General features: G+C 33.6%; 1 protein-coding gene across 1 annotated transcript; it reads right to left on the bottom strand.

Moving 5' to 3' along the window:
* Nucleotides 1-798: 798 nt before the first annotated feature.
* On the bottom strand, nt 799-27,174 carry RpS17 (ribosomal protein S17). Its single transcript, XM_085819506.1, has 4 exons — nt 27,021-27,174; nt 25,504-25,655; nt 6,700-6,871; nt 799-889 (listed from the first exon to the last, which is right to left on the bottom strand). Exons 1-4 carry the CDS (start codon nt 27,021-27,023, stop codon nt 827-829), a joined length of 390 nt encoding a protein of 129 aa, XP_085675632.1. The 5' UTR covers nt 27,024-27,174; the 3' UTR covers nt 799-826.
* Nucleotides 27,175-27,182: the final 8 nt, after the last annotated feature.

Here is a 27,182-nt window from a genome sequence, read left to right as displayed (position 1 = left end):
ACTGTGGATCCAACCGTATTGGCTAGTAACGGTCACATGATACTCATACCCTGAATTCCCAAGAATTAGATATTATTCTCTCGAATCTCCCATTAAGCAGTTTTATGTTCTTCAGTCAGGACTCGGATAATTTCTATGACTTAAAAATTGAAATTTCTGCTATTATGTTAGTGTAAGCCACCTTAAAGCTCCTATTGCCTGATCTCTCAGACCCTTTTTTTCACCTTCGGAGAAAATAATTCGGTGTAATTCGATTTCGGCCGAGTGGCATGATAGCACCCTAAATTTTTCTACAACAGTAAATGGCCATGTGGCATGTTACAAAGTTGATACCTGTGAGTGAAAGTAAAGCATAAGCATCTGAAAAGTTAAATCTTATTTGGTACTTGCCTTCTATTAAGAGACTTTGACAAGAAAATTGTATTGCCACAATTTGAGCCTAAGAAAGTGATATTTCAAAATCAGACAAAACAACCTTATTTTGTGTAGATTTCAAACACTATAGAAGCAAATTTTTTTTTAATTAATCAAATTTCTGAAGAAATGATAACAAATGAGTCTTCCATTAAATTCACGGTCACTATCAGAAAACAGCTAATGGACAACATCTGTTAACTGAATTTAGTGGAAATTCTTGACATGGCAATTACAAGAAACTATCGAACTACAGAAATTTAGGAAATGGGTATTAACTCAGAAACCAATATATTTGAACTCAATATTTCATTAAGTGTGGAAGAATGTGAATAATTTCATTAAAATAAAGCTATCAAGGTAGATGGACAGAACAGGACAATGTAAGTGAACAAAAAGTTATTTATTAATTTTACACTCTTGGCCCACCAGCAAATGGCATTGCAACTTGTAATCCAGGTATTTTGCCGACATCCTGAAAAACAAAAAAATATTAAAGATGAAAATAAGTTGTTAAAACAAAACTTTTTAATTAACGCTTGCATTTTAAAAATACTAAACCTAAAATACCAAAAATATGCCCTCATCATTAATTTTTTTAAAAATCTAAATTGAATGGGAATACATCAGAAATTATAGCAAACACAGTATTTTGATAGCTTTTGATCGATAAAAGCAGCAATCATAATTTAAATGGATTAATAGTCAAATTATAGCTCGCTTTCACAAAAAATATATTGTAAAACCAGGTTAGCAATTCAAAATTTGTTCCACATAATAAGAGATCTAGAAATAAGATTTGTATCTTTTGCATATTTCTTAGGTGTAACACAAACCCAATCAGCCACCACTTCTTTGGAAAACTTTATAGAAGTTTGGTGCGATTTGTTATGTAGTTTAAATGTGGGACCGTTGAAAGTTTTGAAACAGCTAATTTACTTAAGCCATTTAAAGTAATATAAATGGCAGAAACTTTTATTGATATGTGTTTCAGCACAAAGGACTATTTAGATGGATTTTAAATGGTTCCAATTTGCATCAAAGTATATATACATGAAAGCGAACAAAACTTACAATTAGCAAAAGTAAATTTTTTTAAAGTATCTTTTGAAAATCTAAAAATGAAACAGTAAATATTTCTTAAAAAGAATTTACAAAACTTCTGCAATAGCCAATGAATATTAATTAGTTTTATATTTTCTTAATTCCTATTTGTAAGTATTACAGCAGTTATCTAATTAGGCATTATGAAAATTAAATGTATATCATTTCACAATGCTAATTCCAAATATATTCACTGAGTAATTACTACAACATCAAGCACGAGTCGGGCATCTTATGCATTACAGTATTCTTGTCTAATACTATCAGTTTTGAGTAACAAAATTTAAGGCAAAATTGTGGACACTTTTGGAAATTTCTATGTTTTTGAACTTTGTATGCTTATAGAAAATGTTACGTTTCGCAAAATGAAAACTTGTATATATCATTTTAAAGAAAATTTATTACTGAATTCAATACAAAACACAAAATTCAATTATTTGCAATACAAAAAGTTATATATACTTTAATATAAATAAAAAACACAGTTATGAAGTGGTTTGTAATGTCTAACTTTCCTGGCCAATCACTGTTCTTGTTCTGAGAACCAATCAAATATTAGTAACTGCCAGTAGAAGCTGACATCATGTTTACACTTGAAACAATTCATTATTTTGCTTTGTTCTGTAGAAGGAGGACCTGTTTCTTATACACTGCAATTACAAGTAGGAATTTTTGTAAAAATTTTTAATATTTAGTCAAGAAGCAATGGACACCTAGAAAGAGATGTAATATCATTGTGTTACAAGAAAGTGGTCTTTCCTATGCTGAAATTGCAAGACAGGTGGGTGGTTCAGTGATTACATCTGGAGTACGAAAGTTTTGTTTACGTTATCAGGAGACAAATTCAATAAAAAACAAAGAAGGAAAAGGCCGAAAAAGGTGCACCACATCTATTGATGACAGAAGAATAAAAAGACTATGTCTCCAAGATAGGAAAATGTCATCAGCGGCCATCAGAAGTGATCTTAATGATGCTGGTGTTTCTGTCAGTTCAAGAACAATCAGGAGAAGATTAACAGATGTTGGACTGAGAGGTAAAATTCCCCCCCCCCCACAAAAAAAAAAAAAAGCCTTATCTTAATTTTCAGCAATGCAAAGAAACACTAAGGGCAAAGGAACACATTAATTAGGCAGATGATCAGTGGTCACAAGTTATATGGAGTGATGAAACTAAGATATCGTTATTCGGTAATGATGGGCAAAAATATGTAAGACATAGAATAGGAGAAGAGCTACATGCTGACTGCATTCAAGCAACTGTGAAGAACCCAGTTAGTGTTATGATTTGGTCATGCATGTCAGCAGATGGTATTGGCCGCCTTCATGTCATCGATGGGACACTGAATGCCAGAAAATACATTGACACTATTCTAGAACCAAAACTTCTACCTTCCCTCAGAGATCTCTTTCCCAACAATGCTTCGTTTATTTTTCAGCAACTGATTCTGCTCCTTGCCACATGGCCAAAATATGGAAAGAGTGGTTTCGTACAAAGAGCATTAAATGGCCAGGAAACAGTCCTGACCTCAATCCTATCGAAAATTTGTGGCACTGTTTGAAAGCTCTTGTCCGAATGAGGTGCCCATCAAATAAAAGGGAACTAATTGAGGCTATGATTGTTTCTTGGCATCATGTAATAACGAAAGAAGAGCTTAAAACTTGTCAGCTCAATGAAACGTCGATGTGAAGCTGTAATAAAAAATAAAGGGTACCTTACTAATCACTGATAACTCACTGCAATCCTCACTATCTAATGTATATCGATAACTATTATCATTTAACTTTTTTTGTATTGCAAATAATTGAATTTTGTGTTTTGTATTGAATTCAGTAATAAATTCTCATTAAAATGATATATACAAGTTTGCATTTTGTGAAACGTAACGTTTTCTATAAGCATACAAAGTTCAAAAACATAAAAATTTCCAAAAGTGTCCACAATTTTGGCCACCACTGTATAATTTACATAAAATATATGATTATCTTGAAACATATATGTGCATAACAAAATACAGACCCAACTGTACAAATTGACCGCACACATCATTCATCCATTCCACATAATTGGTTTCATTTAATTATTGTTATTTTATATAAACTTTTTTTTAAACTTTGAAGCCAAGTACTGATGCGTTAATAAATGTATATACTAGGCAAACAACAGAATTTAAACATCTGAATACAATACAACTGCTTGTATTATGAATACTCCCCAATTAGTGGATATATCTACCATTAATATTCTCCAAGAAACATGTTTCAATATTTCTATAGATTATAAACATTACTATATATATGTAATATGATGACTTGAAGTAAGCTGCAAAGGATTAATTCAGGGTTCGTACACATTTCTGCACACGGAAATTAAGTACTTTTAAGGACCACTAATGAACAAAATTAAGGACCTATGAGCAAATGGGAACTGAATAAATTCAATTAAAAACATTATATATGCCCGAATTTCACTTTTGTAAAAATAAATTAAATCCTTAAGCAGAATGCATTATCACTAAACAGGAATGAATTAACATAATTATTAATAAGTTTGAGAATAAACTTTATGAAATTTATCAAGCAGCATTAAATATTTTAGTATAATAGTTGGACATATTTGAAAGAAGATAAGAGACATTTACATTTTACTAACACTTAGCTCTATACCGATTTTTTTTTTTTTTTTTTTAAATGTTTCATTTTGTCACATACTTGGTCTAGAGGTTTAGTAAATCGAAGGTCGATTTTTTATCTCAAACGGCATTGGTTAAAATGAGAAGATCATAATCAGCATGAATCATAACCAAAAGACTGAATATTGTCACCTCTGCTGCTCTTGTCTAGAGAGAGACGTGCTGATTAGAACAAACCTGAAAGACCTGATGCAGGCACGATTGGCAAATGATGAAAGTTAGGCTCTGTTTGATGCAATTAGTGTCGTAGCTTGGTGTTGAGTTCCAGGGTTTGCAACCCTGTTAATATAATTTACTTTAAGGTTTCAATAAACCATTAAAGCACCAGAGGTGATAAGTTATATTAAGTCTCATTAGATGCAAAGAATAAGTTTTACTTGAATTTTTACATTTTTGTGTTTTATCTTCTGACCACAGTGAGTATTAATGAAAGGCAATAACTTGCTTTAATAGAGATAACTTTTAAGGGTAAGCAGTTAAATATAAATAATTAAATTAGGTAGTTTGATAACCTTAGTCATTATGGATTTACATGGCCACTATTAAATTTTATTTTTTAACAATATTTGTTCAATTACAGCTCATGGTGACATAATTAAACAAAAACAGTCAAATTCAAACTAAAAATGTGAACCAGTGGTCAAAGATTATACAATTTAATTTTGATTTAATCTAGCTCAGTAACTCTATCATATGAGGAAATAGAAATGGAAAATTATAGTAAAGGCTGAAATCATAAACAATTTTGTAATTTACATAATAATAATTGCACATATCTTGTAGACAGATGTAGCCGAATCGCACATAATTTTATTCCTGGACACAAATAATTATCAAAAAATATACTTTCTCTCCCATGATCATGGGCACAATATGCATTCCACAATTTTATACCAGAGCATCACATTTTAGATATCATCATAGCCAAACCTAACACGAAAGTACTCAGGATGAATTGAATTTTTGTTTGGTGCTAGATCCTGTGTCTTAACTGCACATTTATCCAATATGGAGCCTCAACAAAATAAAGTTGTGGTTTAGATTAGAAATGTTTCAGTACTTGAAATTTTGAGTTTAGGTTCTGAATGAATTAGCTACGTCATCAGCATTGCCCCACAGAATGGACTGATCTAAAAACGATGCAGTCCAGAAAAGTTATTACGATTTTTCAATTTAAAAAATACACTGGGGGAATTGAGGACTATTGCTAATTTAGCTTATAATTTTGATGTACACTGCGCAAAAAGGAAGGGGGGAAATTCGATATCTCCTGTTATACTGGGCCGATTGACAAAATTCAACTTGTGTTTTCCTTGTGTCGAAAGCATGTCTTAGGATATATATTAGATTTATATATAGTACTCTTCTAATATAGGTATTTTGACAAAAATCGGACTTTTCATGAAATGACATGCCAATTTTTTTTTTTTAATTTTGATTCTGTGGTTATATCACTCAAATTATATCAGATCGCCAAGTCTTGCAAAAATTGCACGAGTTTTTAAAAAATTAGCTTTTTAATGTTAATCAAATATATATATTTATTTACATATCTTTTTATTAAACTTATTTGATTCTTCCTTTGATATTTTGAAATTTAGCCTCATTCCAAATAAAATTCCCCTATTTTTTATGATTTAATTTTAAATAATTTCTATAAATTTTTCCAAAAAATATGAATTGTAATCTATAAAATTTTTACCATCATTCTAAAGTAGATGTACTTCTTAGCATTCCTGCAAAAATTTAGTTTATTCAAAATTTCCAAAGATATACATGAATTTATATATTGGTATCTTATATATGGCATATTTGTTGAAAGCAATAACATAAAATGTGGTTTAGGCACTTTTGTTAAAATTATTTGAAAGTAGAAACGCTGCGACTTTTCCCCCCGCTCATGCACAATGTAAAAAGCTAGGAAAGCTGTTAATTTCTTTCTGCTTCTGCACAACGAAAGGGAAAAAATAGGTTGCCATATATTAAGAAGTTCGCCAAGCGAATTATTCTTGGCAAAACCTGGAGAAAATGCACCAAGATAAGTTTTCGAATTCCTCCGTAAATTTTGCACAAAATTTTTGAAAACTTAATATTTAGGAATAATTCGAGTCATAGAATGGTAATATGGAAAACAATTGGCATGTCATTTCAGAAAAAGGTCCGATTTTGTGTCAAAATACCTACATTAGAAGAATACTATATATAAATCTAATATATATCCCAAGTCACACTTTCAAGACATGAAAAACGCAATTTGAATTTCGTCAATCGGCTCAGTACAATGGGAGATATAGAACTATTCCATTTTTTTTTGCGCAGTGCACATATTTTTTCTAATGTTTATGAATTTCAATTCACTCATAAACAAATTATAAAATTCATTAATTCTAAAAGAAAGTTCGAATATTTATTTTAGGTCTTACGCTACCTATTAAAATAATATATCTACAAGAAATCAGATGAAACTCCATAAAATGCAGTCAAACATTACCATTTGTTTCAACATTTCATCTGTGTCAGGGTCAACTTCAATTACATCCATATCTATAGCTGAAACCTCTGGCACATAGTTGTCACGTCGTTCTCTTTCCTCTTCCTGTAATTTAATTGAAATACCTCGTACCGGTCCTCTTTGAATTCGTTTCATGAGATGAGTGACGAACCTAGATAATTAATATCAATTTATTTTTAAAGCTCTGAAGGAAATGCTCTACTAAAAATGCAACACTTATATCTAACAGCTGTTCACTATTAGTTTGCAGTTCCTCAAATAGGCAGATAGCCCACACTTTTTCATAATCCACTGACTGACCAACTATCTTTACAAGTTAGTCAGAAAAACTAATATCTTTTTATGCAAACAAATAATGTGGAAACTAGACAGAACTTGCATCATTTATATGATTTAGCAATTTTTAAAAAATGTTTTCAGATACAAAATTTGCTCTTACTTATCTAACTTTAGTATTTTACGTGTTGTAAGGGTCTGAAAATTGCTAAATGAAATGAGTTTTAAATATTTCAGCTACTTGTGCTTTTATTATTTTTTTGCATTAAAAAACTCGACTTTATATAATTTCAAATTTGTGTTAATGCAGCTAAAATGATGGTACTAGGGTAGGGTAGTAATGGCACCTGCCAATACATTGTCAACTATACTGTTTCTAGAAAGATGCAAATTTTACATTTCCTTTCCTTACCAATATGCTATCCCCCACCCCAACTTTAACTATTGAGAGCAAGCACTATATGCACTGCATTTTTTTTTTATTAATTCCTTGCAGAGAGACATAACAAGACTTGTCATAAATAATTACCAGTAACACAATAAATTCAAACTTAATATTTGTGCATTAACTGAAACATATTACAAAAAGACAGCATGGGTTATCTTGCAAAGAGTTGCTTCCATGGAAAAAACTATAAACACATTCATGTAACCAGCCCATTTGTAAACAGGTTGAACTCGGGGTCTGTAATACTGGTCATCAAAATTAAAGAATAACAGAAATAAAACTTAACTGATACATGATTTGGCTATAGAAAATGATTTTAACAATAAAAGCTAATTCTAATACATTTAAATCATAAGAAGTGATATGGCATTTCCAGTTTTATTAAAAAATACATAAAAATTTGCACGAGTTAATTATTAATAGAAAATTGTATAAGTCTTGGTTAACATAAATTACAATGTTTGGCAGTTGATTATTTGCAAAATACTGAAACTCAAAACCAAAATTATGACAATTAAAAAATGATGGAAATATTAAGTTACCTTTTTTGGAAAAATATTTCTTTAGTATGGTGTATGGTCATAATGGACAGCTATGCATACCTCACATTTTGATTTTATAGACTTAACTACCAAAGTGTTGATCAAGTCTTGCTCCAGGAGGGTTCAGGGAGGCCCTCTATGGCATCCCACTCATACTCTCAAGTTCAAGTTGGGTGAGTAAGGTAGGGAATTCATACGAGTGACACTTGTTTGCAAGTATTCTGACACCATGCTTGCTCAATGAGCCTAGCAGCATCCAGTAGCAGAAACTCTGGACCAACAACATCCCCAAACAGTCTAACTTGGGGTTCCAATACCTCGTCCACATGATCTCCAAGTAGTTATAGAGCCTCCTTGAAAGATGTGCAGCCATTTGTCATGATTCCTCCCCAAATTGCATGCTAAAATTCGGCACCCTATGGCATCCCACAGCTTTCGCAGAAATGGAATACTTCACCGACAAGGGAAGGCAAATTCCTGTTCTTTCCTCTCTTTCGATCAAAATACATCTAGGAGCACTCTTCCAAATATATCTGGACTTATCAGTAAGTAATACTCGGGCTCAATCGCAATTGGCTGCATTAAACATGACGACACCAGTTTAAATGGGACCCTCTGGAAGTTGGAAGTGAGCGGGACACAAACCACTGGTTGTTCTCACACAGTTCAACCTTGTTAAGCCTTCGTGCAGTAGTAGAATGGCTAATTCGAGTTCCTGTGGCAGCCTACAGGTCTAATACCAAATTTCTTGTAGTTGCTTCGTAGTTTCTTTCACGTGACAATGATAGAAAATGGTTCTGATGCAGCTGTTGCTATTGGTCACCCATGACTAGGCTCTCTATCAACTAATTCAGTCCTTAAAAAGTGGCTCTAAACTCTATATGATGATTTAAGGGATATTCAAATCCTGCACAACCTATCAATTGATCCAATCTTTAGAAAGCAACTCCAAACTCTTGATACGATACCTTACGAGTATTCAAATCTTGTGCGATCTTTGTTTTTGACCTCCCTCGATTTTAGCAACTATTCCACACTTTTGACTTTCACTGAAATGATACTCTTGAGCCTCAACTCCTGAGTTCTGATCACTCTCAGAAACCACATTCGCTTTAAACAATACTACAGTTAGGAATTCCAAAATGAGTTTTGAAATGATACTCTTGAAGCCACAACTCCTGAATTCTGATTACTCTCAGGAACCACATTCGCTTTAAACAATACTACAGTTCAGAATTCTAAAACGAGTTCATTGTGCACCACATCGTTTATCACCAAATTCGTATATTTGCAGCGCTAACATATGCACGGAACAGCAATTTTGTGTTCAATTGTATTTAATTACCATAAATAATTACAGCAATAAGGCACTGGTTGCAACATTAACTTGGTGATCATATTTTTTCACATTATCCTTTAATGTGATGACCAGTATCCAATGGAGTGCTGCATACAGAATAAATATCTAATGCATGAAAAACACATTACAAACACAATTCTGCATAATTATTATATAAAACTATATGAAATATTTTCTATTAAATTATTATGAAGCAACACTTTCTAAGTAAAGTTGTAATACTGAGATTGTTTTGTTTACGTCATGTTTTGGTTTGAAGCATTAGGATTACAATCTGTCTATCATAAGAAAAGCTCTCGCCAGTTAGTCTGCAGCTGTAGAAATGAGAATTGACCCATTTTCCGTAGGGCTGCCTTGAAGACTAATGATAACTCTTTTTCCCTCAGTAACAGTTGGCAAAACAAAATAACAATAAAGCAACCCTTGATTTGCCCGTTTGAAATATACTAGCCTTGTTGCTATAGCGACCGCCAGACACTGTGGTGGGAGCTGTTCTTGTAGACCCCCACACCTTTTAATGGTTTTCCTTCACTATAATGCTCCCTTGCTTAATCACTTTTAGCACAAACGAGTGATTCTTTCAGCTAGCACTAAAAGTAAGGCAGTCAAAATCTGTGAAACATTTAAGTTTTTTTTAATGCCATGGTGTATATCATTATTTGTTTCTTGCAGTAATTAACTTTTTATTTGATTCACTTTCTACTTTGCAGATCCTGCTGCAACTCCAGAATTAAAATCAGTTTTCAACACACTCAAAAATAATACTTTAATATTAATTTCGAATTTAATGAAACTTATGCCTTTGAGGAGGATTTCTTAAGGTAAACTGCCTTATATTCATGGCACGGGGAAACCACGAAAACCAACCAAACAGCTAGACTATTCACCTACGTTTGAATCTAAGTTGACCAACCAATATTGGCCACAAGTGGAACAAGTCGAGCTGGGGGGGGGGAGGTGGAACTCTCCCCTTAATAAAGAGACATAATTGCAGTTCAATGATCAGGAATAGAACATACAAGATGATTAACACTCCTGCAGACAATGGTTGTTCTTGGCAAAATAAACCCTAGCTTGACTAAAGAAAAACAGAATAATGACTTATTTTTGTCTACACTAGCGGTGCTCTTTTCCCCAAGAATTTGTGAGAAATCCGAAGAGATTAATCTAGTTACAAGCAGATTTTAAATTATGTTATCAAACTATTTGACAGGATAGGCACCTTGGTTAGGTGAAGTTTCTGTCAGAAATCATATACTGAAAATGGAAAGACCATTAATGAAAACAATTAAGGATCCACTGGGAAATAGGAAGTGAATAAATTAAAGTATTTACTTATGCAATCAACTTTACTCTTTTAATACCATTCTAAGAACAAAACAGTAATGTATGCAGGTTAAATTCATTATTATTAATCCTAAACTTAATCCTTAATAACAGCAAAAGTAATTTGAGAATAACACTAATTTCCTAAAAGTTACCAAGTAAACATTACATCAGAAAATTGTTCGGAATATTTATTAAATATTTCTTTCTAAAAAGTGTAACATTTTGAGACCTGGGCATTGCCAGCTGTAAAAGCCTTGAGAGGATGGGGTATTTTAAACTTAATGCCTCCTTTCCTATTTGCAACAAACATCATTAGGTGTAGTTTAATAGATTCTTAGAGGAGTGCACTTATGTCACAAAAGGAAGGGAAATGTAGGGGTTAGTAACCAGACTTCAAGTTGCTTTTCATCACTGACAGGAAATTCCATATTGCAGTTGTTCCGGAATAAGACTACTGGGCTTACTCAGAAGGAAATGTGTAAACTTCCATTGCATAAAACATCATTCTTTATATTATGTTACTTTTGTTTTTATAAAAAATTTGTTGGAATTTTAAATTACTATACAAAATTATTTCAACTATTTGATTATTCCATGGACAATTTTATATTTTGTCCTCGTCTCAGTTCTTTTATCCACTGCTAAATTTCCTTATAATTTTTAATTTGTTTTGGTATATATTATCAAATACAGCTATATTTTTGAACATTTTTATTTGTTGCCATGTTACATAAACATTCACGCTTTTCATACTCCAGGGACATCAAACCTGATACTTCACCCCACCCTTTTAGCTTGGAAAACCATGGTGGTGGGGAGACATGGTCACTAAAGTGCAAACACCCCATCCTTTCAAACAAGGAATAACATGGTCATTCCATCCCCAAAAGGTTAAAGTCTCAACAACCCTTTCATGCTGAATGTCATGCATACGTGACAGCAAGAAGAAACATACTCATTTCTTGGTGGTCACGCTAGCGTACCAGAGCGTTTTTCTCATTCATTCCCGGCAACCACACATTTGTGCCAGATTCCTGAAATTAATAATCAGTGTGTGATATCTGGCGACTGTTTGGCGATCAACAGAGCATGCTTGGCGCAGGTAGCTCTTCTTCGAGAAGGGTTAATGTATTTATTAGGAGTTGCATGTTAGCCTCGGAAGAGGAAGGTAGTAGATTGTACTATGCGGTAGGAGCGACGTACTGCTCTGAGTAACTATTATATTATGCTTTGAATTATATATTTAATAAATGTTTGTTCCGTCTTGCTAAATGGTGCCTTATTAAACCATGAAGTCATCACAACACGCTCTCTTACGAGAAAACCAGAGAGGTTAGAAGCTTAGAGCGTTGAAAACGGAAGAGGCGTAAAGTTAAGCCTAACTAACGAAAGAAGTGTTCATTTGCAAAAGAGAGTAAAAACGTGAGAATTATTTAATCGAGAGTTTGAAAGGCTTGATTCTAAAGGAAAATAGAAGAAAATGTTCAAAAACGCAAAGAAAGAGGATTTAGTTACAGTTCTATTGGAAATTGGCGAAGAAGCACCCCCAGATTTGAAGCTGGTAGAACTGAAACACAAACTCCAGAATAGCAAGGAATACATCGAAGATGCTGATTTTGTGAAAGAAATTCTGATTACTACAGTGGAGAATAGAAAAAGAAAAGAAGAAATGGAAAGAATGCAAATGGAAGAAGAAAGAATAAGAACAGAAAGAGAACACGAAATAGAACTAGCGAAGATTCGAGCAACTAAAAATGAAGGAAGTAGAAGTCCAACACCTTTAATACAAAACACAGAACGAGAAACCGAAATTTCCCTGGACAAGCTGATCAAAGGAGTAGAAACACTGACTATACCAGTGCCGAAGAGAGCAGAAGAATGGAATATATTTTTCGATTCTATCGAAAGAGCATTTAAGCACAAGAAGGTTCCTGAAGAATACAAATCAGAAATATTATTGAAATTAATTGGAGAAAAAGTTTCAAATGTTCTTGTTTATATAAAGGAGGAAGATCTGCAAAATTACGAAAAAGTGAAAACTCTTGTTCTGAAGGAATATCAACCTACTCCTCAAACCTGTTTAGAAAACTTCAGAAAAACTAAACGTTATTCCGGCAAAACGCATATCCAGTTCACTTCAAGACTAACAGCTACATGGGACTATTACTGAGTAGTAAGTCAAGAGAAGTAAAGGATTTCGAAACACTCAAGGAGTTAATTATTTCCGATAAATTATTCCAAGCATTAGATGAAGAAACAGCTGCACACGTCGCAATACGCCAAGGAAATAAATGGCTGAAGCCTCAAGAATTAGCTACAGAATGTGATATTTATTTCACGGCCAAAGGAAAATCTTTCGACGAAGTTCGAAATGGAATTAAGCGATCACCGAGATTCCTGGATACAACATGTGCACACGACAAATATATTCCACCACCCATGAGAAAAGAATATCCAAAACACGAAAGATTTCACGCGAGAAGAAAAGAATGTTATATTTGTGGAAATTATCAACACATCGCGAGAGATTGCCCAGACAAAAGAAGAAAGAACGAAACTGCAGTAAATAAGAAGGGAAAGGATGATTCCAAAACTCAAAAAAATTCAAACAGAACATCAAAAGAAGAAGCCATCGTAGCTAAAGTAGACTCATCCCATCTACGATCTGAATTCGCAGAACGCATCGTTCAACCACTGCAAAAAGTAGATATTTTTATTAACTCTGAGAAAATCGAAGCTATCGTAGACTCTGGAACGCAGATAACGATCGTACATTCATCGCTCATTCCAAATTTAGAGGAGAGAGGAGGTAAAATATTGCTAACACCTGCTTTCGGACAACCAATTGAAGCAAAAGTTTGCCGTGTACCTATTTACCATAAAGATCATGGAAGCAATATATTTAATTTTGTGGATACATTAATTGCAGTGACTGATAAGCTAAATGTGCCTTGCCTAATAACTCCAGAAATATACGAACTGTTGATTAATCCTGCCGAACCAAACGCAGAAAGAAATAGAAATAATTACGGAAGCGAAAACTTACAAACTTTTTTCGCCAATGCACAGTCAAACGACAGCGTCGATTCCCCCCCGCTAATGCTTATGGAGGAGAAAAACGAAGAGGAGGAAGGGAAGAAGGCGAGTGTTTATGTAAACACAGACTTATCGTCTGCTGAACGCCTACGCGAAGAGCAAGTGAACTGTCCCTCACTGAGAGAAGCATGGAAGCTAGCAATAGAAAAAAAAAGGAAATTATTTATTTATTGATCATCTTTTACATCACCAAGAAAAAATATTAGGACAGAATGTTTTTCAGTTAGTGCTTCCACTTAGTAGAAGAGCACAAGTGCTGGAATTAGCACATAGTTCCATTTTCAGTGCACATCTTGGGATAAGAAAAACAAAGGAGCGAATACGATATTAATTTTATTGGCCCAGAAAAGCGATCTGACAAGATTCCCATCACACCGGTCAGAAGGCCAGGATTACCTTTCGAAACAGTTAACATCGACATTATTGGACCTATTGAACCTTCCTCTGCTAGGAAACATAAATATGTGTTATGTCTGGTAGATCAACATTCCCGATGGCCAGAAGCCATTCCACTGAGAAGCTTGACAGCAAAAGCCACTTGCGACGCACTTTTGGAGATTTTCATGAGAACAGGAATCCCTAATACAATAGCTAGTGACAACGGAAGTAACTTCGTTTCAAAATTAACTAAAGAATTCCAGAAAAGACTAGGTTCTCACCCTAGGTTCTCTACACCTGCTTACAGTGCTTCAAATGGATTAGTAGAAAGATGGAACAAGTCCTTCAAGCAAATGTTACATCATGTCATCAGGACTGATCCTTCGAATTGGGATAAGCACATCCCATACCTGCTCTTTGCATACAGAGAAGTACCAAACTGCACCACGGGTGTCTCACCATTTCAGCTGATGTATGGAAGACAACCAAGAGGTCCTTTAGCAGTACTGAAGTCTTCATGGTCAGGAGAAATACCTATACCACCTAATCTAAGTGAATCGGCAGTGGATTACTTACAACTTTTAAAAATAAGGTTAGAACAAGCAGCCGAACAAGCCAATTCAATTGCAAGTGATAAACAACAAAAATATGCTGAGTACTTTAATCGGAGATCAATACCAAAAAATTTCAAAATCGGAGAACAAGTTTATTTACTCATACCAGATTCAAATAACAAACTCTATGCACGATGGACTGGTCCAGGAGAAATCGTGAATCATTGCCCACCTCATTCCTATAAAGTAAAACTACCTGATGGAAAGATCAAACATGTTCATGCAAATAAAATTAGAAAATTCCAAGCTAGTGTTTCCCATCTGCTACGCGAGCAAGAAATTATCGAAACCTCAACAGAGCTGGCCGACTATAGAGCGTGAAGCTTATGCTATAGTATGGGCATTGAAGAAGTTTGAACCTTGGATATTCGGTTCATCGGTGAAAATTGTGACTGATCATAATCCTCTAGCCTTTATAGTGAGAAATGCTCCGCAATCGTCCAAATTACAACGATGGGCCATAGCTTTGCAGAAATATAATCTCGAAATAGAACATTGCCCTGGAAAAAAACTGTCAAACGCAGATGCATTATCCAGACTTCCCACTTGTGAACTTTGAACATTAATTTACTGTTCATCTTCACGAACATTTTGTATAGTTAATAATTATATAGTTTTCTTTGCTTTTCATAATCATTTTAGTTGGAGTGATATTTGAAAATGAAGAAGAATTTGGAGAAATTATAACTTTACCAGGAAAAGATCTCTCGACCCCCCTGGAAGATTTTAAAATAGATGCAAATCTGAATTTAGAAAATTTGAATCCGCAGCAGAGAAGAAAATTGATAGCTTTTATCAACAAACACCGAGCACTATTCACCGGAAAGCTGAAAATAGCTAAAGTTGAAGCTCATAAAATTAGATTAATACCCAATATGGAGAGGAAGAAACCTTACATTTATAGGATTCCTGAAGCATTGAAACCCAAGGTCGATGAAGAAGTAGAAGAATTATTGAAATCGGGACTAATAGAAGAAAGTAATGCAGAAATAGCTCATCCAGTAGTTTGTGTAAGCAAAAAAAAATGGAGATATCAGATTGTGCTTAGATTATCGAGCTTTGAATGCAGTGACGAAGCCAGATGACTTTCCTATGCAAAATGCCATTGATTTAATGTACAGTATAGGAAGAGCCAACGTCATAACAACTTTAGATTTGCTCAAAGGATATTGGGCAATTCCCATGGAGGAACAAAGTAAAGAGTACACATCGTTCAAAACTCATCGAGGTCAATATCAGTTTAAAGTGCTACCCTTTGGATTAAGGAACGCAGCAGCAACTTTTCAGAGAGTAATGAAAAACGCACTGAAAGAATTTCAACAATTTTCAAGAGCCTATATTGATGACATAGCTATATTTTCCACGGATTTCGACACTCATCTCCGACACCTGGATAAAGTTTTTACCAAACTAAGAGTCACTTGGATTTACTATCAATTCGAAGAAATGTTCGTTTGCGAAACCTCAAATTAAATATTTAGGACACATCATTGGATCAGGAAAACATCAACCAGATCCCGAGAAAATAGAGGCAATCAAGAAGCTGGAAACGCCGAAAACGAAAAGAGATCTTAAAAGTCTGTTAGGACTATGTAATTATTATCGCGATTATATCCCAGGGTATGCAGAGATCGCCTACCCACTCACAGAACTCACGAAAAATAAACAACCGGAAATACTCGAATGGAAAGAAATTCATGAGTCAACATTTCAACAACTGAAGGAACGATTAGCGATGTCAACGGAGCTGATAACCCCAACACTGCAGGATCCGTTTGTCATTCATTCTGATGCATCCCAAATCGGAATAGGTGCATGTTTGTCACAGCAAAGGGGAGAGAAGCAATTTCCCATCTGCTACGCGAGCAAGAAATTATCGAAACCTCAACAGAGCTGGCCGACTATAGAGCGTGAAGCTTATGCTATAGTATGGGCATTGAAGAAGTTTGAACCTTGGATATTCGGTTCATCGGTGAAAATTGTGACTGATCATAATCCTCTAGCCTTTATAGTGAGAAATGCTCCGCAATCGTCCAAATTACAACGATGGGCCATAGCTTTGCAGAAATATAATCTCGAAATAGAACATTGCCCTGGAAAAAAACTGTCAAACGCAGATGCATTATCCAGACTTCCCACTTGTGAACTTTGAACATTAATTTACTGTTCATCTTCACGAACATTTTGTATAGTTAATAATTATATAGTTTTCTTTGCTTTTCATAATCATTTTAGTTGGAGTGATATTTGAAAATGAAGAAGAATTTGGAGAAATTATAACTTTACCAGGAAAAGATCTCTCGACCCCCCTGGAAGATTTTAAAATAGATGCAAATCTGAATTTAGAAAATTTGAATCCGCAGCAGAGAAGAAAATTGATAGCTTTTATCAACAAACACCGAGCACTATTCACCGGAAAGCTGAAAATAGCTAAAGTTGAAGCTCATAAAATTAGATTAATACCCAATATGGAGAGGAAGAAACCTTACATTTATAGGATTCCTGAAGCATTGAAACCCAAGGTCGATGAAGAAGTAGAAGAATTATTGAAATCGGGACTAATAGAAGAAAGTAATGCAGAAATAGCTCATCCAGTAGTTTGTGTAAGCAAAAAAAAATGGAGATATCAGATTGTGCTTAGATTATCGAGCTTTGAATGCAGTGACGAAGCCAGATGACTTTCCTATGCAAAATGCCATTGATTTAATGTACAGTATAGGAAGAGCCAACGTCATAACAACTTTAGATTTGCTCAAAGGATATTGGGCAATTCCCATGGAGGAACAAAGTAAAGAGTACACATCGTTCAAAACTCATTGAGGTCAATATCAGTTTAAAGTGCTACCCTTTGGATTAAGGAACGCAGCAGCAACTTTTCAGAGAGTAATGAAAAACGCACTGAAAGAATTTCAACAATTTTCAAGAGCCTATATTGATGACATAGCTATATTTTCCACGGATTTCGACACTCATCTCCGACACCTGGATAAAGTTTTTACCAAACTAAGAGTCACTTGGATTTACTATCAATTCGAAGAAATGTTCGTTTGCGAAACCTCAAATTAAATATTTAGGACACATCATTGGATCAGGAAAACATCAACCAGATCCCGAGAAAATAGAGGCAATCAAGAAGCTGGAAACGCCGAAAACGAAAAGAGATCTTAAAAGTCTGTTAGGACTATGTAATTATTATCGCGATTATATCCCAGGGTATGCAGAGATCGCCTACCCACTCACAGAACTCACGAAAAATAAACAACCGGAAATACTCGAATGGAAAGAAATTCATGAGTCAACATTTCAACAACTGAAGGAACGATTAGCGATGTCAACGGAGCTGATAACCCCAACACTGCAGGATCCGTTTGTCATTCATTCTGATGCATCCCAAATCGGAATAGGTGCATGTTTGTCACAGCAAAGGGGAGAGAAGCAATTTCCCATCTGCTACGCGAGCAAGAAATTATCGAAACCTCAACAGAGCTGGCCGACTATAGAGCGTGAAGCTTATGCTATAGTATGGGCATTGAAGAAGTTTGAACCTTGGATATTCGGTTCATCGGTGAAAATTGTGACTGATCATAATCCTCTAGCCTTTATAGTGAGAAATGCTCCGCAATCGTCCAAATTACAACGATGGGCCATAGCTTTGCAGAAATATAATCTCGAAATAGAACATTGCCCTGGAAAAAAACTGTCAAACGCAGATGCATTATCCAGACTTCCCACTTGTGAACTTTGAACATTAATTTACTGTTCATCTTCACGAACATTTTGTATAGTTAATAATTATATAGTTTTCTTTGCTTTTCATAATCATTTTACAATTCTGTGCAAATAAGATGTTTATGTAATTTGAAATAGATAGAGAAATTATTGGATAACAAATATTCGAGGTAAGTGGTAAATTTAGATATTTGTCTCCCAAGGATTTAAATCATGCTGCAGCATCATTAATTAAAAGGAATGTTAAGAATATAATTTTATATATATATAAGAAACTTAATAATTTTACTGTCATCATTGGAATAACACTAGGGTATATTTTAACATGTTTATAAAAGAAAATATCAACTTGGTTTCTTTGAATTAAGAATTGATAAATTGTTACAATAATAATAAGGTTCGGAACAAGTGAAGTTAAAAATGATTTATCTATGTTTATATATAAAAATGTGTTATCTATGTTTATGTAATAAATTGAGGTATGTCTATAGTAATTGAGATTTGAAAATTAGGATAGAATGTATAAAAGTATATGTAGTTTTTTTTCTTTTTTACGTTGATCGCAAACAGTTGCTAGATTTTAGTTTCCAGATTGCTGATTGATTTGTAAATAATATCAACAACAATCTTACGACGGGGGTGTGATATCTGGCGACTGTTTGGCGATCAACAGAGCATGCTTGGCGCAGGTAGCTCTTCTTCGAGAAGGGTTAATGTATTTATTAGGAGTTGCATGTTAGCCTCGGAAGAGGAAGGTAGTAGATTGTACTATGCGGTAGGAGCGACGTACTGCTCTGAGTAACTATTATATTATGCTTTGAATTATATATTTAATAAATGTTTGTTTCGTCTTGCTAAATGGTGCCTTATTAAACCATGAAGTCATCACACAGTGACCTTCAATTTGATCCCATTCTGCACAATGTTGGTGTCAGCTGATGCAGGGAAGAAGGAAAGCATAATATAAACAAACATAGCTCCAGCTCTTTTAACTTGCCATGCCACATAAACATTCACGCTTTTGATATCCCTTTGAATCCTTTTTTTTGCAACCATGTAATCTTTTAGGGTTACTATGTGGCATTCTATTAAGAGTTCAATTGCTTTTAATGCTTATATTTCATGTAATCCCGTTTTTGTTTTGGAAAGCCCTGGCTTCAGTTTATTATGGCAAGCAAGCATTATTTATCAGACAAAGGATAAACTTGTGTAGTAAATGAGACGATTGCCGACATGAATGAGTAATGATTCATTTTCTAAAGAGTTAGCAACCAATATTTCTAGTGATTCTCATATGCAAAGTTCTGAAATCAAGATTCAAGTGTCTGCCTTCCTAGTTTAGGTGAAAGATTTTGTTACATTCTGTAAATAGCCTTTTCTTGTACTTTTATTAATTAAAAAGTTTATTAACGTATTTTATCAATTAAAACCTTGGAATAATTTGAAATTTATTCAAATTATTTTTAAAAATTATGTCTCAAAGTAAGCAATTTTTGTATTTATTTTCAAGTAAAGGAAAAATGTTATTAAATACTAATTTTAACATATATGACAGCTTAAGTAGTAATTTAAAATAGTACCAAAAAGTATCATGTTAACTTTTTTAAAAAATTTTTCCTCCTGTTAGGCTTAGTGATGCAATATCCTCGGTCCTGTAGGACAATTTCTTTTGACTCCCACCCATCCCAAGGGAACATCTTAAACAAAAGGCACAGTCCTGAACGGGTTAATTGGTAAAAAAAAAAAAAAAAAAAAAAAAAAAAAAAAAAATTCATCCAATAATGCATTAGAAGCACCAAGACGCTTCCGTTATTTTAGCCGATTTATATCCATTTCCTCTTCTAACATCTTTTTTAATCACTAAATAAATATTTCTCACAGTAGTATTTGCTTTGTGTGCTAATATGTTAGAACTTTCAACAATACTTTGAATTTTCCCCATTTATATAATCATCTTCTTCCTCAGTAAGTTTCATCTTCATCTCTGATCTTTTAGATTTCGTTGGCGATTTTGGGGGAAAGTGCAGAATCGGCCACTGCTTGGCTCATTTTTAAGAATTGCACATACTCTGTATCCATGTACACATTGACCTATTTCACTTTAAAAAAATCCCAGAATTGCACAAAACTGGCATTGTGCACTCACTTTATCCATGTACACATAGACCCATTTTCCCTTAAAAAGTCAAAGAAAATTGTCAAAAATCCAATTCTTCTTACTCTTGTAAAAAGCGGCAAGCAAATAAGCGGGCGATTCTGCACTTAGCCAATGCTCATGAGGGGGGAATGTAAAAATAAACAACAATAACATTCACATGTCGTTTCCTAAAAATATTATTAAGCATCCTTATTTTAATTATTTTATCACATGTAATTGTTCCTGCCAACTGTGGCACTTTCACACATATTAAACTGTTTGTTAAAACATTTCATGGATGTCAACTCCTGTGCCCAAGAATACATAAATCTAATTGCAGTTAAGAATGATATTCTGGAACCACTGAACCAATTTCCAACACGCAGGTGGCCGACCAGTGGCAAAGCTGTAAAATCTCTAAACGCTGGTAGTTATAACGTGGGCTCAAATCCAGGCAAACCATATGGTCACTTTTGTGGTCTTCCTTACGTGTAACGTGTACACAAGCTAGTTTTCCTTAGAATGTCCTCCATGAAGGCATACATCTCTTTAGGAAGGTAGATATGAGCTTTGCCATAATAAACAAAACTGACACTGAGGCTCTTTTTGCAATTTTGGTTAGAGTAGAGAGAAGGGTATCCCTTGTATTACCATGAAGTTGTGTTTTCATATATGGTAGCCTGAGGAGTTGAATGTTATGGAATCCCCATTATGACGTAATCGGTTGCATGATTGCAGTAAATTCTGATTAGGAAGTATATTGCTTGCTTTGTGGTTTACACGATAAAATGGCTGAATGTGGTAAGATATTTGAATGTTAAGGAATTATGTTTGACTGAAGACGTGTTAATTCGTAACTAAGGTAAGTAGATTTTTCCTTTGTATAGTGCAAAGATGAATTTCCTTTTTTATGTTATTTCATTGTTTGATTTAAGATGTAGTTTACTGAGATTAATTTTTTGTTGGCTGCTCCTTTGCCTTTTTAAGTGAATATAGTTTGATGTGTACAAAGTCAAGGGAGTGTGCAATGCCAAGTTTATGCAAATCTGGGATTTTTTTTAAAGTGAAAAATAGGTCGATGTGTACATGGATACCGAGTTTGTGTAATTCTTTGTTTTGTTTTGGCTTTCTGTAGCGTTGATTTTTCCTCCAAAAATCGCCAATGGGGACCTGTAAATATATTTTTACTGCAATTTTTAACAATGGTTTCATCGTTAACATAAAAGTCTAATGTTGTGGCCATTTTTGTATACTCATGACTCCGGTAAAAGACCTTTCTTCAAAAAATTATATGGAATCCATCTCATTACTTGGTTAATTAAGGATTGTTAATGTCATACACAAATGGAGGCAATGAATTTATTTGAAAATAAAGAATACAAACTCTAAAACCTCATCAAAAATTAATATAAGAATACAGAGCAAGAGTAAAAGTGCAACATGGTGCTAATACATAGCAAGGTACCTCAGCTCATTGACAATTCAATCCTGAGGGTCGCTATAACAAAGAAGTATTGAAGTTTCTTTCTACAGATGTCAGCCCCAATGACAAGAATTATTTTTGCAGTTTTCCACGATTATAAACCGTGAAAATTACCAAAGCAAATGAGGAAATTAATGTATTAAGAGTATGCCACCTTCTAAGATCAAAGTTAGAAAATTTAAATACTTATTCTTTTTTATGAAAGAAATTAATCCTAACTTTCTTGTAAAATATGTCCATGTTTTTCATTTTGTCACATAATTTTAAACATGTTGATTTGGGTTCTGGAAAACTTCCGTATCATAAATACTGTCAAAAAATTCAATGAATGAACCAATGGGTTCAAAATTGCACACACAAAAATTACCACATGATGAATATGCATAGTCGTCAGCTGCCTCGGATTATGACTTCTTGCGCGTATTAGTATATTCTTAATGTAGTAGCACAAAAATGCAAGGGAGCACACAAATGGCTGAAAAAATGAACCATAATTCAGCTAATTCCTTGACCATGTGTTTTGGTCTTCCGTAAGTCAACAGTTTATGACATGGATACAGCAAAACTTATGTTGAATGTGGGGATAACTTGCCAGTACAAGGTTCAACTAGCTGAAGAGAACTGTTTTGCTCTGTATCATGTACGAGTGTCTATTATTTTATTATATCTTTTGCAATATTCTTTAGGAAAAATAACTTAGCCTTTCATTACATTTTCAATCATTATTTTCAGCATCACTGGGACATATGTGTTCCAGTAAAACACAACAATGGGACACACATGTCCCACTGATAATTCCCCTCCCTGTGATTTATTTTTTAACATATTATCAATATGTATATTGCACTTGATGTAGAAGTATTTAAAGTCAAAAGTCGTTAATTCGGACCTCAAAAGCTACAAATTTTCTGCGCATGCATCGCGTTGACATGCACATAGGCATTTACGCATGCGCTTAAGACCTTTACGGCTGTGCATAATATGCTTACGCATGTGTGTTTAATGTATAACGGAAGGTATAAGCTAAAATTATCTATTTCAGTTAATGTTGCAGATTGTGTTGCTCCTTAATGTTCAAACTGGATCCGGCTTATTTTTTTTTTGCAGACTGTTAGAGAAATTTCATAAAAGCAAGCTTGAACTTTCGATTATAACAAATAGAATTTCCGATGCTGGAGCTCCCAAAGGATCTACAAAGCGAAAATATGTTTCGATGTCCATCAAACAAAAAATGGAATTGCTGCAAAAAATGGATAAAGGCATATCCTTTGTTTCTCTAACCATTCCAAAATCTGTTTATCAATTTCACGCTGCCCTGCGGCGGGGTGGGGACGCCATGCCGAGCAATGAATTGGAAGTTGATCTGTCACCACTATTCTTATCTTCAAGGCAGATGCTTTTTTTTTTTGGGCTTATAATTCCTTACTAAATGTAGTATTTCATCTCGATGTACTCCGTCCTTGATATGATTTAAATCAAATTCCTCGTCATTACAATTTGCTTCCGATAGTGAAGAAAGTGACACAAGAGGTTATTGAAAACGAAAACATTTCGATTGACAAATTAGTCGGTATTCTCAACACAGCAAATTATAGAACTTGAACAGCGGAACTTTGTAACTAAACAAGAAATCATGTCTGTTTAATAGAATTAAAGAGAAAGTATTATCACATAAAACGAAGCAACTTAAACAACTTACATTGAAAGAAATGTTTAATAAAATAAACAAATAATATTAAGCTTTTTTTTGTAAATTTTGATACCATTTAGATCATAATTGTTCTTTATTTCATAAATTACGGTTTCATATTTTTAATTTTATAATTTCTGCATGCCATCTTACCAGATTTAAATTGATGATCTATAATCCAGAAATGCCGAAGTCCCGATGAGTCCGGATTAACGACTTTTGACTGTATTTTATTTTTTCTTAGGAAAAAATATTGGTAGTGAAAGGGTTAAAGATTATATTCAGTTAGGGTAGATTGAAGGGTACCCCTCGTACTTGTTTCATTTATGGTAACCTGAGTAGTTGAATGTTCCATAAATATACTTTTACCTAGAATTGGGTACTTTGACTTTTTAGGAGAAAATATATTGATGTGTAAAAAATCAAAAGCACACAATTCTCCGATTTCTTTTTAAGTGAAAATAGGTCGACATGTACATGGATAAAGTCAAGGGAGTGTGTAATGCCTAGTTTGTGCTGCAATTTGTTTACTTATTAGTTTGTTTCTTTTGCACAAACTCGGTATCCATATGCCGACAAATCTCACCAAGGGGTACCTGTTAAATATACTTTTAAAGGTAACACACGTCTTGCAGTTTCTTTAACCACTTACACTAAAAAGATGTGGCACGCACGTCGAGATGCTTTTGTTTCAAACCGCGAAAGAACAGTAATTCGATACGTATTTATCGCAATAATGAAAATAATGTGGTGCACACGCCGTCTAACAATGGCCATCATTATGGTTGAGGTCCGGATTATGGATGTCCGAATTAACGACTTTTGACTTTAAATACTTCTACATCAAGTACAATATACATATTGATAATATGTTAAAAAATAAATCACAGGGAGGGGAATTATCAGTGGGACATGTGTGTCCCATTGTTGTGTTTTACTGGAACACATACGTCCCAGTGTTAACAGTGGCCGTTTATTTCTCGAATTACAGCTCTGGAGTGCACTTGCAGACGTGGAGCGGCGTAAATGAGACACTTTACTGCTCTTATATTATAGCGCACGGCACCGCAACCGTAAAGTTTAGTCATAGCGCAAGTGTTTAAATGCACAGGTTTTTGAAAGGGGAAAAAAAAAGTGGACCCTTTTAAGGGACATAAAGAGTCTTAAAAAAAAAAAAAAAATGCTTGATATAGATAAACAAGTTTGTTTTAAACTTTTTTATAATATTAAATAAGAAAACTTTTTCAATAAAAATACCAATATTTATTTTACTTTTTGTTAATCTCTTTTTAATATGCTTAACATACTAAATACAAGAATTACATACATACTTGAAAATAAGCAAAATTTTAATTTGTGCTAATATCCACTGAACAGGCTTTTAAAATTTTTCTAAAACAAGAGTCCTCTCTTCACAGAAAAATTGTAATGAAGGCAGCCTTCCCTTAAATAACATTAAGCTTTTTCAATCAATGTAAATTTCAAAAAGAGAACTGAATATCATGCAGCTTTAGTAATGGAATACAGTTAGTTAAATTCAGTTATATTTCTTTGATAATATATTCTGCAGTTAAGAAATGCACGAAAATGTTAAAATATAATCACATTAAGTCAACATTCTATAAATTTATCAATATACTGTAAATACTCTTTACTTATGCTAATAAATAAGAATAAATAGGAAAGAATTTAATTACATACCCTGCAATTTTGTTGCGCAGTTTCTTACTGGGTATAATTGCTATTTCTTCACATATCCTTTTGTTTGTATGAAAGTCCAAGGTAAGTCGTGTATAATATTTTTCAATAATTACACGAGAAGCTTTCTTCACAGTTTTTGTTCTGACACGCCCCTAAACGTAACAAAAATCAACCAATATAAGAATTATTAATCATAAGCATTATCCAGTTTTCAAAAACCAACAAAAGAATATTTTATTAGCCACCTGATTTTTAAATATCCTTTTTTAAATTTGTTTTGAACAGATTCAACACAACAAATCCTTAAAATAGGGCAAAACATTGCATTAGACCAGGGCATGAATTTTAGTTTAACATATACATTAGACTTTTTTAAAGTTGCGACCCCGTAAGTAATGCGCAAATCCGACACGCGCGTGATTGAAACTGTCAATTTTTTTACTTGTACTATAATTATAACATTGCAATTTTGGCTAAAGGGCAGAATCGCCCACATATTTGTTTGGCACTTTTGACAAGAGTAAGAATTGGATTTTGTCAATTTTCTTTGACTTTTTAAGTGAAAATAGGTCGATGTGTACATGGATAAAGTTAAGGGAGTGCACAATGCCATTTTTGTGCAATTCTGGAATTTTTTTTAAGTGAAAATAGGTCGATGTGCACATGGATACCGAGTATGTGCAGTTCTTAAAAACGCGCCAAGCAGTGGGCGATTCTGCACTTTCACCGCAATTTTAGGTCATTAACTTTAATTTCTAATTTTAACTCATCGGACAACGTGAAAATTTTCAATAAGTAACATACGAAATGACAGCGTCACGTGCAAAGCAAGTAAATGAACGCTTTTATTACAAAATGAATGCGTCGAAACGTTTTCGTTTTTTTTCCATCTGTATTGTCTTATAGTATGTATACCCATTTTGAGACACATTGCGAAAAATTATTATAAATATCAAAACTACTAAAATTTTTGGCGACTCCCTGCCGCAGGTAAAGCGACTCACAGTTTTAAGAAACTGCATTAGAATGATGTTACAAATTATGAACATTATCCAGTTTTCAAGAGATAATATATTTCATAGGCCACCTGATTTTTAAATTTTTTAAGTTGTTCTTAACAATTTTAACATAATAAACTATAAAAACATTACTTTTCACAGGGAAACTACACTTCTAAGTTACTTTAACGTTCATCCTTTTCCTCTATGAAGGAAAATCATTACTGTCAAACTATCATTGTCATCATATCAATACTATTATTACTGGAAATCATTACTGTACTTTAAAGTTGAATCTTGATTAATTTTAGGTTTACATTTATGTGCTTTCGTTTTATCCGACACTATACGTTTTTCACTGCTTGCTCAATATTACCAGTAACCCTACATAAAATTATATGAAAGTCACGAAATATAATTACGATTTAGAAACTTTATATATAAACATTAGATATATCACAATTCAATTAAAATTTAAGAATATTATTATTAAGATCAAAAAAGATTATATTTTCTTACCATGTTTCAGAAACACAGTGTATCGCACACAAATACAACGCTTCTTGATGCCAATTCGGGTAGAAATTGTGAGGGATTATGATTAACTTATGATTAACCGATCCTGATTTTTAAAGCCTAATGAAACATATTAGAGAATAAAATATTAAAAGAGTGATATTA

Source organism: Stegodyphus dumicola, chromosome 6 (genome assembly GCF_044657685.1).
Source record: "Stegodyphus dumicola isolate Sdum_Otavi_A_Nest chromosome 6, ASM4465768v1".
NCBI classification, from domain to species: Eukaryota; Metazoa; Arthropoda; class Arachnida; order Araneae; family Eresidae; genus Stegodyphus; species Stegodyphus dumicola.
This window is presented reverse-complemented; position numbering and strand designations above follow the sequence as displayed.

Excerpts from the sequence above, each read along its gene's own strand:
- RpS17 (XM_085819506.1), bottom strand. Across the intron at positions 6,872-25,503 it reads CTGCGCAACAAAATTGCAGG|GTTCGTCACTCATCTCATGA; the intron begins GTATGTAATTAA and ends TTAATTATCTAG. Across the intron at positions 890-6,699 it reads ATGAAATGTTGAAACAAATG|GATGTCGGCAAAATACCTGG; the intron begins GTAATGTTTGAC and ends TTTGTTTTTCAG.